We start from the raw sequence: 14,660 nt of genomic DNA, 5'->3' as shown, positions 1-14,660 counted from the left end.
ACCTGATGCAAATGGAGCCTCATCACTACCCCTGTTTAAAAGCCCAACACGCCTCTCCTCGAGAGACCTGTCTGTTCCCCGTGCATGCAAGCTGGTGTCCTTGTGGGTCCAGGAATGGTGTGTAGATGGACTCCCTTTTATTCACTTTTATTTCCCTGTTTTGGTTTATTTTCTGTTAATAAAAGCCTCTCCGAGGCCTATCTGTCATTTGCTCCTTCCACCACAATATAGATACATAGTTGTGTAATAACTGCACAATAAAATAAAAGTATGCCAGGATGGCTCAGTTGTTTTAATGTGCCACTAGTGGGTGGACGAATCTAGATTAATGTGAGATATGTAAAACATTTAAATTAATGCAGGAACTGGGTTATGCAAATTTATAAATGTAAAGTTTATCACAACAGAATGTTGCTGTTTTTCCCCCATTTCATTTAGAATCTATGAGTTTTCTGTTAGATTTCAGTATTCAGGGAGAGCATTAACAATTTTAAATACTGAAACAATGATGAAAATATTCACCTCAACAAATAAATATGATGAATAAATGAATAAAATTTCATATACTATACATATAAACACAACAGTAAGAGACATCACAGTTTGTTTAACCATCTCTAAACTGTAAAATATAACTGTAAAAACCCTGCTAATATTTCAGAAGGTTAGAGTTATTTTTCACAAGAGTTGATTTATAAATACAAACATTTGAACAATTTATATATATGGACACATTTGTGGTGTAATGCATGTTAAAATGATTGATGTGCTTCATGAGTTAGATATGGAAATTGACTTTTGAATCAGTGAATATAGTGGTTTAAGCAAATTGTAATGTCCATTAAGAAAATTAAGTCTCGAATATGAGCCTGACAGTTCTCAAATGATTAGCCATTGTGCACATAGTCTGTTTCACAACTTCTTAAATCATGCTTTTCAGTTGCATTTACATTTTGCTCGTGGGCTTTACCAATTGTTTCTTTTTCAAAATGTCTTGGTCAGCATCAGACTTCAGCTTGGAGGGAGATTATGTATTGGGTGGCCTTTTCCCTTTACATGAAATTGAACAAGAAACAACCCTGTTTTCCGCACAGACCACCGAATGTTTCAGGTAAGCAATTATCTTTTACCAGTCTTCGGTTATTGATGCACAATATTTTAAATCAAAGTAGAATTTCTTCAAAGTCCTCATTGCTTAACTGAATTTTAAATTGCATGCTATTAACGTCCTCACTTCTGTTTTCAAGGCACATTTCTTCAAAATTTGGCTATCACATGTTGCAAGTAATGAGGTTTGCTGTTGAGGAGATTAATAACTCCACCACTCTTCTGCCCAATGTTTCTCTGGGCTATGACATTTTTGACTATTGTTCTAATATAAAGAATTTCAATTCAGCCTTACGTTTCATCTCAAATAATGGCTCAATTAAACCTAAAGAAAAACTCAACAACTATAAGCCTAAAGTGATTGCTTTAACAGGACCATATGGAAGCACAAGAACTATGACTATTGCACCTCTGTTCACAATGGACCTTATACCAATGGTAAATGATGTGTCTTATTATACAGTACACAATAAAATTCTTAAACACTTGCTTCCCATCACATCACTATATATATATATATATGAGTGTGTTTTTCTCTCTCTCTCTCTTTCAAAGGTTAATTATGGAGCTTCTACCTATCCATTAAGCAATAAACTTCAGTATCCTTCTTTTGTAAGAACAATTCCTAGCAACAAAGACCTGATAGAGATGATTATTCACATCATACGGTGGTTTGGATGGAACTGGGTTGCCTTTCTTGGTAGCCAAGACGATTACAGCTCAGATGGACTAAAGCTGTTTAATGAGTATATAAGCAATACTGGTATTTGTTTGGCCTATCAAGAGCGTCTAAGTCTAAATGCAAACTACAGTCTAACGCTTAAAAAGATTGATATCCTCAACATCAATGTCATTGTAATTTTTGCTTTGCCACAATATGCAAGCAAATTTATCAAAGCAGCTATAGCAAACAACATCCAAGACAAAGTATGGATTGCAAGTAATGCATGGTCTATGAATCAACAGCTTCCAAGAGAGCCAGGAATTGAGAAAATTGGCACAATTATTGGCATTACAGAGAGACTGTTGTCATTGCCCGGATTTAATGAATTTGTCTATAAAGCCAGAGGAACAACTGATGTTGGCCATTATGATGCTGAGGGTGATGTCAAGAGTAAGACATGTAATCAAGTTTGTCATTACTGCTCATTGCTGACTGCAGAGGAGATTATAAATGAGAATCCTTCACTTTCCTTTGCCATCTATTCTGCCATATATACAATAGCTCATGCATTACATAAAGTACTGCAGTGTGACATCAATGAATGCCAGAAAAATACAATGGCTAAGCCATACATGGTAAGTGAACTAATATGAATCCATGACAAGTTGAATCAGTATTATACATTATATTATTGCTTATATTATTTAATTATTACATTCAATAATTTAATAAATGAATAAAACAAAAGTAATATAAATTTTATTTAATGTATCATAACATTAATATCATATAATATTGACCATATAGTTATATACATTATTTGTCTTTTTTATTTCTTTACACACCTCACAACAGCTTCTGGGAGAAATAAAGAAGTTGGATTTTATACTCAATGGCCGTCAGGTGAAATACGATGATCATTTTGATCCAGCTATCAGTTTTGCAGTTGTGCTTTGGCACACTGAAGTGAATCCTCCACAGTTTCAGATGGTGGGCATATATGAGAAACATCCAGAAATTACTTTTACTATTGATAACACTCTCCTTACCTGGCATGACAATGGTTCTGTAAGTATTTTTGTTATCTAAATATTTAGCTTTATAGATGACAGTTTTCTCAATCAGTTTATAAATTTTGCCAATGAGGTTACTCTGGAATCAAAATGTACTGCAAGTTTCAAAATTCAAATCTAATACCCGAAGATTTTAAATCAGGACAATCATGATGTTGCAATTTCACCTCAACACCCACCTTGACATGGATAATGGTTTTATGTAGTGATACCTTATTTCTATAGTCCATTTTAGACATTCTACTAACAGCAGTGGTGTGCCCAGACCTCCCGAAACACTATATACATTGATTGCTATTAAAGCAGCTGTATTAATTTATTTTTAGTTAAGAGTATTGAGTGATTTTCCTCTCGGTTTTGCGTGTTTTATTAATATTAAAGGAATAATTCACCCCAAAAATTAAATAGTGTTTTATTTTTTATAGCTTCATGTACAGTACTCACTCAAAATTTGTTTTAAACCTGAATGAGTTTCCTTCCTCTCTTAAACAAATGCTATTTTGAAAAAGGTGGAAAACCAAAGAGTTGCTGGTTCACAGTTCCTACTATCAAAGTCAATGGTGGACCAGCAGCTGTTTGGTTACACAGATTCTTCAAAATATCTTATTTTGTTTTCAGCACAAGAAGTTAACATAGGTCTGGGACAACTGTTCGCCGGTTCCTGCCTCCTTCCCGATGATTATGGAGTTTTATTATTACAGTGGTGCCGAAACCCGGGAGAAGGAGGGACGCGCTGCTGAAGAAGGAGGCGGGAACCGGCGGACAATCAAATGAGGTTTAATAACGACAAAAATAAACACAAAACAGCCCATTAGCCCCTCACGGAAAACTGATGCGCACAAATAAAAAGCAAACATAAAATAATACCCAGGCCTGGTCCTCTCTCGTCCTTCACTGTTCTCGCTCCAGTTTTATATCCTTCCATCTCTGTGGGACTCGAGACCGGTGGTAGGTCGCAGGTGTCGCTCATTTCCCAATCATTCCACCGGCCTCGCTCGTTCCCACATCCCTCGGCCCCGCCCCACTCGTCACAGTGTGTTTCACCGGGCCGTGAGGACATATAGAGCTGAGTATCATCAGCATAACAATGAAAGCTAACACCATGTATCCTGATGATATCTCCCAATGGTAACATATAAAGCGTGAAGAGTAGCGGCCCTAGTACTGAGCCTTGAAGTACTAAATACTCTTGTGATAGATATGATACCTCTTCATTCACTGCTACGAACTGATGGCGGTCATATAAGTATGATTTAAACTATGCTAATGCACTTCCATTAATGCCAACAATGTGTTCAAGTCTATGCAAAAGAATGTCGTGGTCAATTGTGTCTAACGCAGCACTAAGATCTAATAGCACTAATAGAGAGATACAACCACGATCAGACGATAAGAGCAGATCATTTGTAACTATAAGGAGAGCAGTCTCAGTACTATGATATGGTCTAAATCCTGACTGGAAATCCTCACATAAACCATTTTTCTCTAAGAAATAGCATATTGTGAAAAAGTTCATTATTTTCCATAATGTAATGATAAAAATTAAACTTTCATATATTTTAGATTCATTGCACACCAACTGAAATATTTCAGGTCTTTTATTGTTTTAATACTGATTATTTTGGCATACAGCTCATGAAAACCCAAAATTCCTATCTCAAAAAATTAGCATATTTCATCCGACCAATAAAAGAAATGTGTTTTTAATACAAAAAAAAGTAACCTTCAAATAATTATGTTCAGTTATGCACTCAATACTTGGTCGGGAATCCTTTTGCAGAAATGACTGCTTCAATGCGGCGTGACATGGAGGCAATCAGCCTGTGGCACTGCTGAGGTGTTATGGAGGCCCAGGATGCTTCGATAGCGGCCTTAAGCTCATCCAGAGTGTTGGGTCTTGCGTCTCTCAACTTTCTCTTCAAAATATCCCACAGATTCTCTATGGGGTTCAGGTCAGGAGAGTTGGCAGGCCAATTGAGCACAGTAATACCATGGTCAGTAAACCATTCACCAGTGGTTTTGGCACTGTGAACAGGTGCCAGGTCGTACTGAAAAACGAAATCTTCATCTCCATAAAGCTTTTCAGCAGATGGAAGCATGAAGTGCTCCAAAATCTCCTGATAACTAGCTGCATTGACCCTGCACTTGATAAAACACAGTGGACCAACACCAGCAGCTGACATGGCACCCCAGACCATCACTGACTGTGGGTACTTGACACTGGACTTCAGGCATTTTGGCATTTCCTTCTCCCCAGTCTTCCTCCAGACTCTGGCACCTTGATTTCCGAATGACATGCAAAATTTGCTTTCATCCGAAAAAAGTACTTTGGACCACTGAGCAACAGTCCAGTGCTGCTTCTCTCTAGCCCATTTCCTGCACACGCCTGTGCACGGTGGCTCTGGATGTTTCTACTCCAGACTCAGTCCACTGCTTCTGCAGGTCCCCCAAGGTCTGGAATTGGTCCTTCTCCACAATCTTCCTCAGGGTCCGGTCACCTCTTCTCGTTGTGCAGCATTTTTTGCCACACTTTTTCCTTCCCACAGACTTCCCACTGAGGTGCCTTGATACAGCACTCTGGGAACAGCCTATTCGTTCAGAAATTCATCTTTCTGTGTCTTACCCTCTCGCTTGAGGGTGTCAATGATGGCCTTCTGGACAGCAGTCAGGTCGGCAGTCTTACCCATGATTGCGGTTTTGAGTAATGAACCAGGCTGGGAGTTTTTAAAAGCCTCAGGAATCTTTTGCAGGTGTTTAGAGTTAATTAATTGATTCAGATGATTAGGTTAATAGCTCGTTTAGAGAACCTTTTCATGATATGCTAATTTTTTTAGATAGGAATTTTGGGTTTTCATGAGCTGTATGCCAAAATCATCAGTATTAAAACAATACAAGACCTGAAATATTTCAGTTGGTGTGCAATGAATCTAAAATATATGAGAGTTTATTTTTTATCATTACATTATGGAAAATAATGAACTTTTTCACAATATGCAAATTTTTGGAGAAAGACCTGTAATTGTGAGGATACCACCTTTTCTAGTATCTTGAACAGAAAAGGGAGATTCGAGATTGGTCTATAATTAACTAGTTCTTTGGGGTCAAGTTGTGTTTTTTTTTTTTTTAGGAGAGGCTTAATAACAGCCAGTCTGAAGGTTTTGGGGGCATGTCCTAATGACAATGAGGAATTAATAATAGTCAGAAGAGAACCTATGACTTCTGGAAGCACCTCTTTTAAGAGCTTAGATGGAATAGGGTCTAACATACATGTTGTTGGTTTAGATGATTTAACAAGTTTATACAATTCTTCCTCTCCTATAGTAGAGAATGAGTGGAACTGTTCCTCAGGGGGTCTATAGTGCACTGTCTGATGCGAAACTGTAGCTGACGGCTGAATGGTTGCAATTTTATCTCTAATAGTATCGATTTTAGAAGTAAAGTAGTTCATAAAGTCATTACTGCTGTGAGTTTGGGAAATGTCAACACTTGTTGAGGCTTTATTTTTCGTTAATTTAGCCATTGTATTGAATAAATACCAACTTTATTTAAAATGCTAAAAAAGAAAGTCCATAGTTTCTGTTACATCATCAAGTTGTTTTGAGGTTTTGGATATGCTAAGGAATTCAGATACATCAATAAGATAACTTAAAAAGCAGTCTTTTGAGGTAGAAGTTATGGTTCTTCCATACTTGTAACAATAAGTAGAATTTACAATTTTGGCTATATGAAGTTTGCACAAAACTAAATAATGATCTGAGATATCATCACTTGGCTGCATAATTTCAACACTATCAACATCATTTCCATGTGACAGTATTAAATCTAGAGTATGATTTCCACAATGAGGTCCTGAAACGTGTTGTCTAACCCCAATAGAGTTCAGAATGTCTATAAATGCTGATCCCAATGCATCTTTTTCATTATCAACATGGATTTTAATATCACCAACTATTAAAACTTTTTCTGCAGCCAGAACTAACTCAGATGTAAAATCACCAAACTCTTTAATAAAGTCTGTATGGTGCCCTGGTGGCCTGTATACAGTAGCCAGTACAAACATAACAGGGGATTTATCATTAACATTTGTTTCTCTGGATAATGTTATATGAAGCACCATTACTTCAAACGAATTATACTTGAAGCCTGTCCTCTGAGAAATCCTGAAAATGTTGTTATAAATTGAAGCAAAACGTCTCCCTTTGCCTTTTAGACGTGGCTCATGTTTATAACAGTAATCTAATAGTGATGGCCGATTCGTGAACGAATCGTTCAATTTAACCGGTTCTTCTTAGTGAACAGGTTGAACCAGTTCACCAAATCGAACTGAATCGTTTGAAACGGTTCACGTCTCCAATAAGCATAAATCCACAAATTACTTAAGCTGTTAACTTTTTTAACGTGACTGACATTCCCTCTGAGTCAGAATAAACCAATATCCCGGGGTAATCCATTTACTCAAACAGTACACTGAATGAAATGCTGTGAAGACCGAACTGAAGATGAACACCGAGCTGAGCCAGATAATGAACGAACACGCCCACTGCTGGAGCAGTTCTCGTTCTCGAGTCAAGAACCGGTTGCATCGGTTTTCGGATCATCAGTACACTCAACCGAGAATCGTTTCTGTCGGACGCGTCCGAATTGAGAACCGATGAACTGATGATACTGCGCATGCGTGTAATTTTGTAAGTATTTTGTTAAACATCGGAAAGTGTAATAAAATAACTATATTTTATTTTGATTTTTTTTTTTTTTTTTTTTTTAGATTAATGTTTCCAATCTGTATTTTGTATAAAGTATATGCCAAATGGGTTTTCAGGGAAGTTGGACAATAATTAAGACTTTAGACTCTTAAGTTTAATAGGAATAAGGGATTTATGAGATATCTGTAGGCCTACTGTATTTATAGTTAATGATGACACATTCACAAATTGAGTTTGTAGTAAACAGAACATCAACACGAGTAGAGCAGCTGATGACACTGAACTGCAGCACGTGCCGGTTAGAGCGATTCTCGTTCTCGAGTCAAGAACCGGTTGCATCGGTTTTCGGATCATCAGTACACTCAACCGAGAATCGTTTCTGTCGGTAACCGTCCAAATTGAGAACCGATGAACTGATGATACTGCGCATGCGCGATTCAGCGTGAAGCCAGCTGACTCACAGCATATCTGAACCAAAGGGATTCTTTTGGTGATTGATTCTGATTCTGTACTAATGTTTAGAGCGCGGGTATTTCGAGGGCTTGGATGAAGGGCAATCTGGCGAAACGTAAGTTCATTTAATAACAAATACATCGCAATGGATTATGTTTAGTAAGTGGATCATGGTTTCTGCGCTGATGACACCTAATTTATTTACTTTATATCTTCAAGACTTAAATCCTCATATGCACATTATTGCTGTTACTGTATTTAGGTGTTGTTGCAAAACCCAAATGTAAACTTTTCATGAATATGAGGTTTTAACTGACTAAAGTTATGATTACCGACTTTATATATTTGAATGTTTGATAGACGTGACGCAATTACGTCATCTCCAATGACGTCATTACGTCGAGCGTGAAAGAACCGATGAACCGATTTTTTCAACCGGTTTATTCAATCGAACCGTCCGAAAGAACCGGTTCGCGGAAAAGAATCGAACTTCCCATCACTATAATCTAAGTGACATGACATTCAGCCAAGTATGGTGACCCATACTCAGAATTTGTGCTCTGCATTTAACCCATCCGAAGTGCACACACACAGAGCAGTGAACACACACACACACTGTGAACACACACCCGGAGCAGCAGTGGGCAGTCATTTATGCTGCAGTGAGCGGGGAAGAGATAAGGGATTCGGTGCCTTGCTCAAGGGCACCTAAGTCATGGTATTGAGGGTGCAGAGAGAACTGTGCATGCACTCCCCCCACCTACAAATTCCTGCTGGCCCAAGACTCGAACTCACAACCTTTTGATTGCCAGTCTGACTCTCTAGGCCATGACTTCCCAACAATCTTGGGGGGTGGACTCATTTAAAATAATGTAATCATCAGGTTTTAGACAGGTTTCTGTCAAACAGAGCACATCTAGATTATGATCAGTGATCATATTATTTACAAAAAGTGTTTTCGTATAAAGGGATCTGATATTCAATAAGCCAAGCTTTATCATTTGTTTATCCGTATTGCATCGGTTTTTATTTTTTGAACCTCAATTAAATTGTTAATCTAAACTTGTTTTTTTTTTTTTTTTTTTTTTTTGTATTTTCTAGTTCGGGGAACAGACACAGTCTCTATAATAATAATAATAATTCCTTACATTTATATAGTGCTTTTCTAGGCACTCAAAGCGCTTACATAGTCACGGGGTATCTCCTCATCCACCACCAGTGTGCAGCATCCACCTGGATGATGCGAAGGCAGCCATAGTGCGCCAGAACGCCCTCCACACACCAGCTTTCTGGTGGAGAGGAGACAGAGTGATGAAGCAAATCAGCAGATATGGGGACTGTTAGGAGGACATGATGGTCAGAGGCCAATAGGCAAATTGTGATATCTATAGTGTGATATCTAGGTGAAAGAGTCTCTATGTGCTGAGAATTAACTGACCTCTGTGACGTGAGGCGGCTAGCAGACGGTCGGTTTAGCCAGTCTGTCTGCTTCCTTACATGGGCCCCAGTTAGTCAAGTATAAACTCTAAGACTATTTGACATATTTCTAGAGAGAAGAGTGGCGCCACCCCAGGAGGGATGAAGACCATCTCTTTTCAACAGGTCGGTTCTGCCCCAAAAGCTCATCCAATTGTCTATGAAACCTATGTTATTCTGTGGGCACCACTTTGACATCCAGCCATTGAGTGATGACAATCTGCTATGCATCTCGTCACCATGGTAAGCAGAGAAGGGACCAGAGCATATTACAGTGTCTGACATCATGCTTGCAAGTTCACACACCTCTTTAATGTTATTTTTAGTGATCTCCGTGTGGTGCCTGGTTTCTCTATATTCACATAGAATCACCAATAACTAGAGCACTTTCATCAGGTTTCTCAGTGGGTGCATCACTGAGTGGGAGAACCTGTTTAAAGTTTTAATGAGAACAGAAGAGCGGTGTTTTGACCCATGACTATGCTGCCTCACTGTCACCCAGTTGCCCTGCTGCAGGGGCTCTGTTGCCGGAACCGAACAATGTACAGGAATCCCTGAGCTAGACGCACCCAAAGCCGTATATAGAGCCCTGACATTCTTACTGTCCTCATATAGTTATAGTTATAGTTTGGATGCGTGTCTCTAATTCTAAAATCTTCTCTGTGAGCCAAACTATTTCCCTGCATTTATCACAAGTGAATCCCTCATCTGCGTCAGAGTTAGATAAACTGTACATGTGGCAATAGGTGCAAATAACAATAGCAGGAGAAGCCATTACTCACCGTGCTTGATGAAATATTCTTATCACAGTTGTTTGATGAACTTGTGAAAAACTGGAGTGAGAGAGAGGAGAGGAAAAAAGAAAACAGTGATATGTTCAAATGAAAACACTAATGACAAGCTAACGAGTGTGAACGCAATTCAGGTGTACTGCACTCACAGATATAAAATAAAAGTGAACGATCAAAATTAGTCTGATAAGATTGATCGATAATATCAGAAATTTGGTGTGAATTAAGTTATATTTTATCACAAAACAAACAGAGAGTGATAGTAAGATAAAGATAGAGAAAAAAAACAGCTACACGGAGCTACGATAAGCTACAGAAAGGCCAGCAGACCAACACAGGAAGCAGAGAAAACACGGTCCAACAGCGACACCCACACCCACATTACCTTTTATGTAATCAATGAGGTGTGTTCAGAACTGATGTTTGTCCATCAATCACAAGATGTAACGATGAGGCTGAGGCAGTATTAGAATCCATTTGCAGAAGTTTACTAGGGAAAGATCTTAGAGACAGAGTCGTTAAACCGGGCAGTCCAATCTTTCAACATGCACCACGGGAATCCAAAAAGCAGATAAACGAGTAGGTGAGCGAATGGGTAAAGCAAAAACATCAGTCCAATCAGGCAATAAATCCAATGGGGGAATCCAAGAAGCAAGAACGTGAAAACAGGCAGAATCAAACAGGCAGTCAGCATAATCAGTGGGAAAACGCTTGATAAGGCATGTAAACTGGCAATACTTCACAATGAGTAAACACGCTGACGTTAACCCTGCATCTTAACTGGGACTCAGCAATCTCCTGTGCTCTCCATCCTGCCTGTCCATAATATGATACCATAGCAACTTTTTTTTTTTTTTTTTACAGTAACGCAAATAGTTACTTTCCCTGGTAACGAGTTACTTTTATTATAGAGTAATTCAGTTACTAACTCAGTTACTTTTTGGAACAAGTAGTGAGTAACTATAACTAATTACTTTTTTAAAGTAACGTTCCCAACAGTGGATGTGAGAGACTTTGAACTGCTTATTGAGTTACTGAAGAGAGCTGTAATGCATTTTTCTTTCTATGAGTGCTACGCTGCTCAAGCTGCGTGGCAATCCCAACCACCTGCGGATTTAGCTACTGTCCTTCTTCTCCATGGTCTCCACTGAATTCATAGAGCAGGGCAGGTCTGCATCCCTGTTCAGAATGCCTGGGACATGGGTTACCCATTACAACAAAATGTGTCATCTGTTCCATACTAAAAAAATTGTAAGCTAAAGCATGAAGCTCAGAGGAGCACTTTTCTCCTTGGCAGTTGATATATCCTACAACTGTGCTACTGTTGCAAAGTGCCAGAACATGATGCCACTGCAAAAGGGACAGAAAATGTTTAAGAGCATTCCATACTTTAATGTTTAATTGTGGTCAGATAAAGAAGAGACTTGCCGCTAGTATAACAAATTTGTTTTGGGGGAAAATTGACCTGCCGCTACTTTAACTGTTTTGAAAAGTACGAAATTTTCGTGCATTTAAGGCAATTTTATAATTTGTGTTGTATTGTATTTACTGATCTTAGTTTGGAGAAATGTGTAAAATTGCTTGAAATGAATGGTAACTTTAATAACACATTTTCCCATTCCTGAAAGGTTCCTTTCTCGAACTGCTCTGTTGAATGTAAGGCGGGATATTCAAGGCAACCTGGAGGTTTTCATAGCTGCTGTTTTACTTGTAAAAAATGCCCGCCTAACACCTATGTGGATTATTCTCGTAAGTACCTTAGGCAGCAGACAATGGCAACTTGGAATTTAAAGAGGTAGTCCACCACAAAATGGAAAATCTGTCATCATTTACTTACCTTCATGTGGTTCCAAAGCTGTATGCATTTCTTGTTCTTTCTGCTGAACACAAAATAAGATATTTTGAAGAGTGTTAGTAACCAAATAATTGCCTATTGAATTTTCAATTGTATTTTTATCCATAGTCAGTGGAAACTGTTTGGTTACCAAATACCAAAATTTTTCTAAATATGTTCTTTTATGTTCCTCAGAAGAAAGAAAGTAATGCAGGCTTGGAATGACATGAGGGTGTTTAAATGATGGCAGATTTTTTTTTTTCGATGCGGATCTCTTGAAGCTCCCTCAGTTCATTCTACAATGAAATATTTTGAGTTAATGGTGTTATTTTGAAGTGTGATATTTAAACTCAAAATATTTCCCACATCAAGTTACAGTTATTAAAAATACTAATTAATATTCCTATTATTTTACTTTTTTTTAGGGGACCATTATACCTGTTTTCCTTGTGCAGAGGGGGAATGGTCTGATGAGGGTAGCACAACATGTCAGTCACGTACTATTGTCTATCCTCAGTTTACAGAAATCCTCTCCATCATTGTCATGGTTTCTGCTGCATGCATAATTATTCTCCTTATTGCCATATTCTGTCTTTTTGCCTACAATTACGACACACCAGTGGTGAAGTCGGCTGGTGGCAGCATGTGTTTCCTCATGCTGACCAGTTTGATTTTGTCTAGCATAAGTGTGTTCTTTTTCTTTGGAAAACCCACATTTGTATTTTGCCTCCTGAGAAATGCCATATTTGAATATTTCTTCACTGTCTGTATTTCCTGTTTGACTGTCCGTTCCTTTCAAATTATTTCTGTTTTTAAAATGGCTACTCAGTTCCCTAAGGTGTACAGCCTTTGGGTAAAACACAATGGCCAGTGGCTCTTCATTGCATTTGTTTCTTTCATGCATTTAATATCTTGTGTGATATGGATGACTGTCAATCCTGTCAAAGCCATTGCTGACTCATGGACTTTTAAAGACCAAATTATGCTCATCTGTGAGATGGGGAGCACTATATCATTTACCATAGTCATGTTTATAAGTTGGTTTATTGGTTTCTTGTGTCTCCTGTTTTCTTATATGGGAAGGGATCTACCGAAAAATTACAATGAGGCCAAATCAATAACCTTCAGTCTCATTTTGTACTATCTGACCTGGATTGCTTATTTCACAGCATACCTCTCTGTCAAAAGCAAATACATTATCATTTTGAATGCAGTGGCCCAGGTATCCAGTATAAATGGAATTCTCTTCAGTTATTTCATACCAAAATCTTACGTCATAATATTCCAGCCACAAAAGAACACTCCTGCATACTTTCAAACTTCTATTCAGACATATACCCAAACAATTAGTAGGACCTAGACTCATACATTAGATATGTTTAGTTGTGTTGTATACAGAAGTTCAACTCTTTACTTTTCAACTTCACTTTTATGTTACCACAGTTTAAACATCTCCTTGTGCTGCTTGATATTGCAAACTGGTGTCTCTTCAAACAGGAAAATCAAAGTTGGCACACCACAGCTCCAAAAGTAGAAACATGTTTAATTATTTTCTCACCACAGTTGACGCTAAAAGCTCCTCATCAGACAATGAACACACACAAAGAGTTGTCCCTTTTCCTTGTGTATTTTAGTGACTTTTTATTTTTCTGGGGAAAGGTTTCCTAAATATCAGCAGATGTGAACCTACAGATTTTATGCAATTTTTATTTATATGCTTTTGCGAAATAATGATTTGTTGTCTTTAAGATTGTTTAAAGAGTATATGTCTGTAAACTGTTAGCTATGTGTTTTGGGGTGAATGGGAAAGTAGTGTTAGATGTTTATTATGATGTTACTTTTTGATTGCTTTTTTGCATATTTTGTTAAGAATGCATATTAATAAAGTATCAAAAAAAAAGAGCTACATTTTTGCCCATATAACAGCTTTTCATGAAATAAGCAATACTAATATGCTTCACATATCAGTCAATGGCAGAGGGTGAACCAACTCAAGGTTAAGTATAGCCTAATGTTAATGTAATTCAGGGGTGGCCAGGCCCCCATAAGAACATAAGAAACACTGGAGCATTGACCCACGTCTAGGACAACTCACAGGTTTAGCACCCAGTTCAAGACAGCAGTCCAAAACAGTTAATTGATAAGTTCACGTCATCAATTAATAAAGAGTCTGAAGTATGGTGTTTCACATGAGCAACAGAGTTCTGCTGTTATGTCCCCACCAATGTCTAAATCAAATATACACCCTTAGTATTGAGTGAATTGAGTGTGAATTCAGCACTATATGCAGCTCACGCTCACATATGAGCCAGAAAGTCACTTTGTCAAGGGTGATGACATAATGACATATATCCTGCCAATTTAAGAATTTTGATACAGATATTTTATACTCACCAACAATACCATGCACATCCTTTATATGTGGGACATTTCTGATCAATTAAATTAAATGCAGTTTTTGTTTAGGTTAGAGTGAATAGAGTCACATCACAATGTGCATTAATTCAACCACACAGCCTATATAAATTAGCCAGGCTTTTATAATATAGCCCTCTTCAA

At 37.9% G+C, this 14,660-nt stretch overlaps 1 protein-coding gene across 1 annotated transcript; it reads left to right on the top strand.

Annotated features, from left to right (window-relative positions):
• The first annotated feature begins 929 nt into the window (after window positions 1-929).
• Window positions 930-13,461, top strand: LOC128018228 (taste receptor type 1 member 1-like). Its single transcript, XM_052603613.1, has 6 exons — window positions 930-1,111; window positions 1,248-1,545; window positions 1,663-2,406; window positions 2,627-2,839; window positions 11,896-12,016; window positions 12,527-13,461. Exons 1-6 carry the CDS (start codon window positions 930-932, stop codon window positions 13,459-13,461), a joined length of 2,493 nt encoding a protein of 830 aa, XP_052459573.1.
• Window positions 13,462-14,660: the final 1,199 nt, after the last annotated feature.

The sequence above is a fragment of the Carassius gibelio genome, chromosome A8 (genome assembly GCF_023724105.1).
Source record: "Carassius gibelio isolate Cgi1373 ecotype wild population from Czech Republic chromosome A8, carGib1.2-hapl.c, whole genome shotgun sequence".
Taxonomy (NCBI): Eukaryota; Metazoa; Chordata; class Actinopteri; order Cypriniformes; family Cyprinidae; genus Carassius; species Carassius gibelio.
Note: the sequence above shows the minus strand (reverse complement) of the source record. Positions and strands in the feature narration are given on the sequence as shown.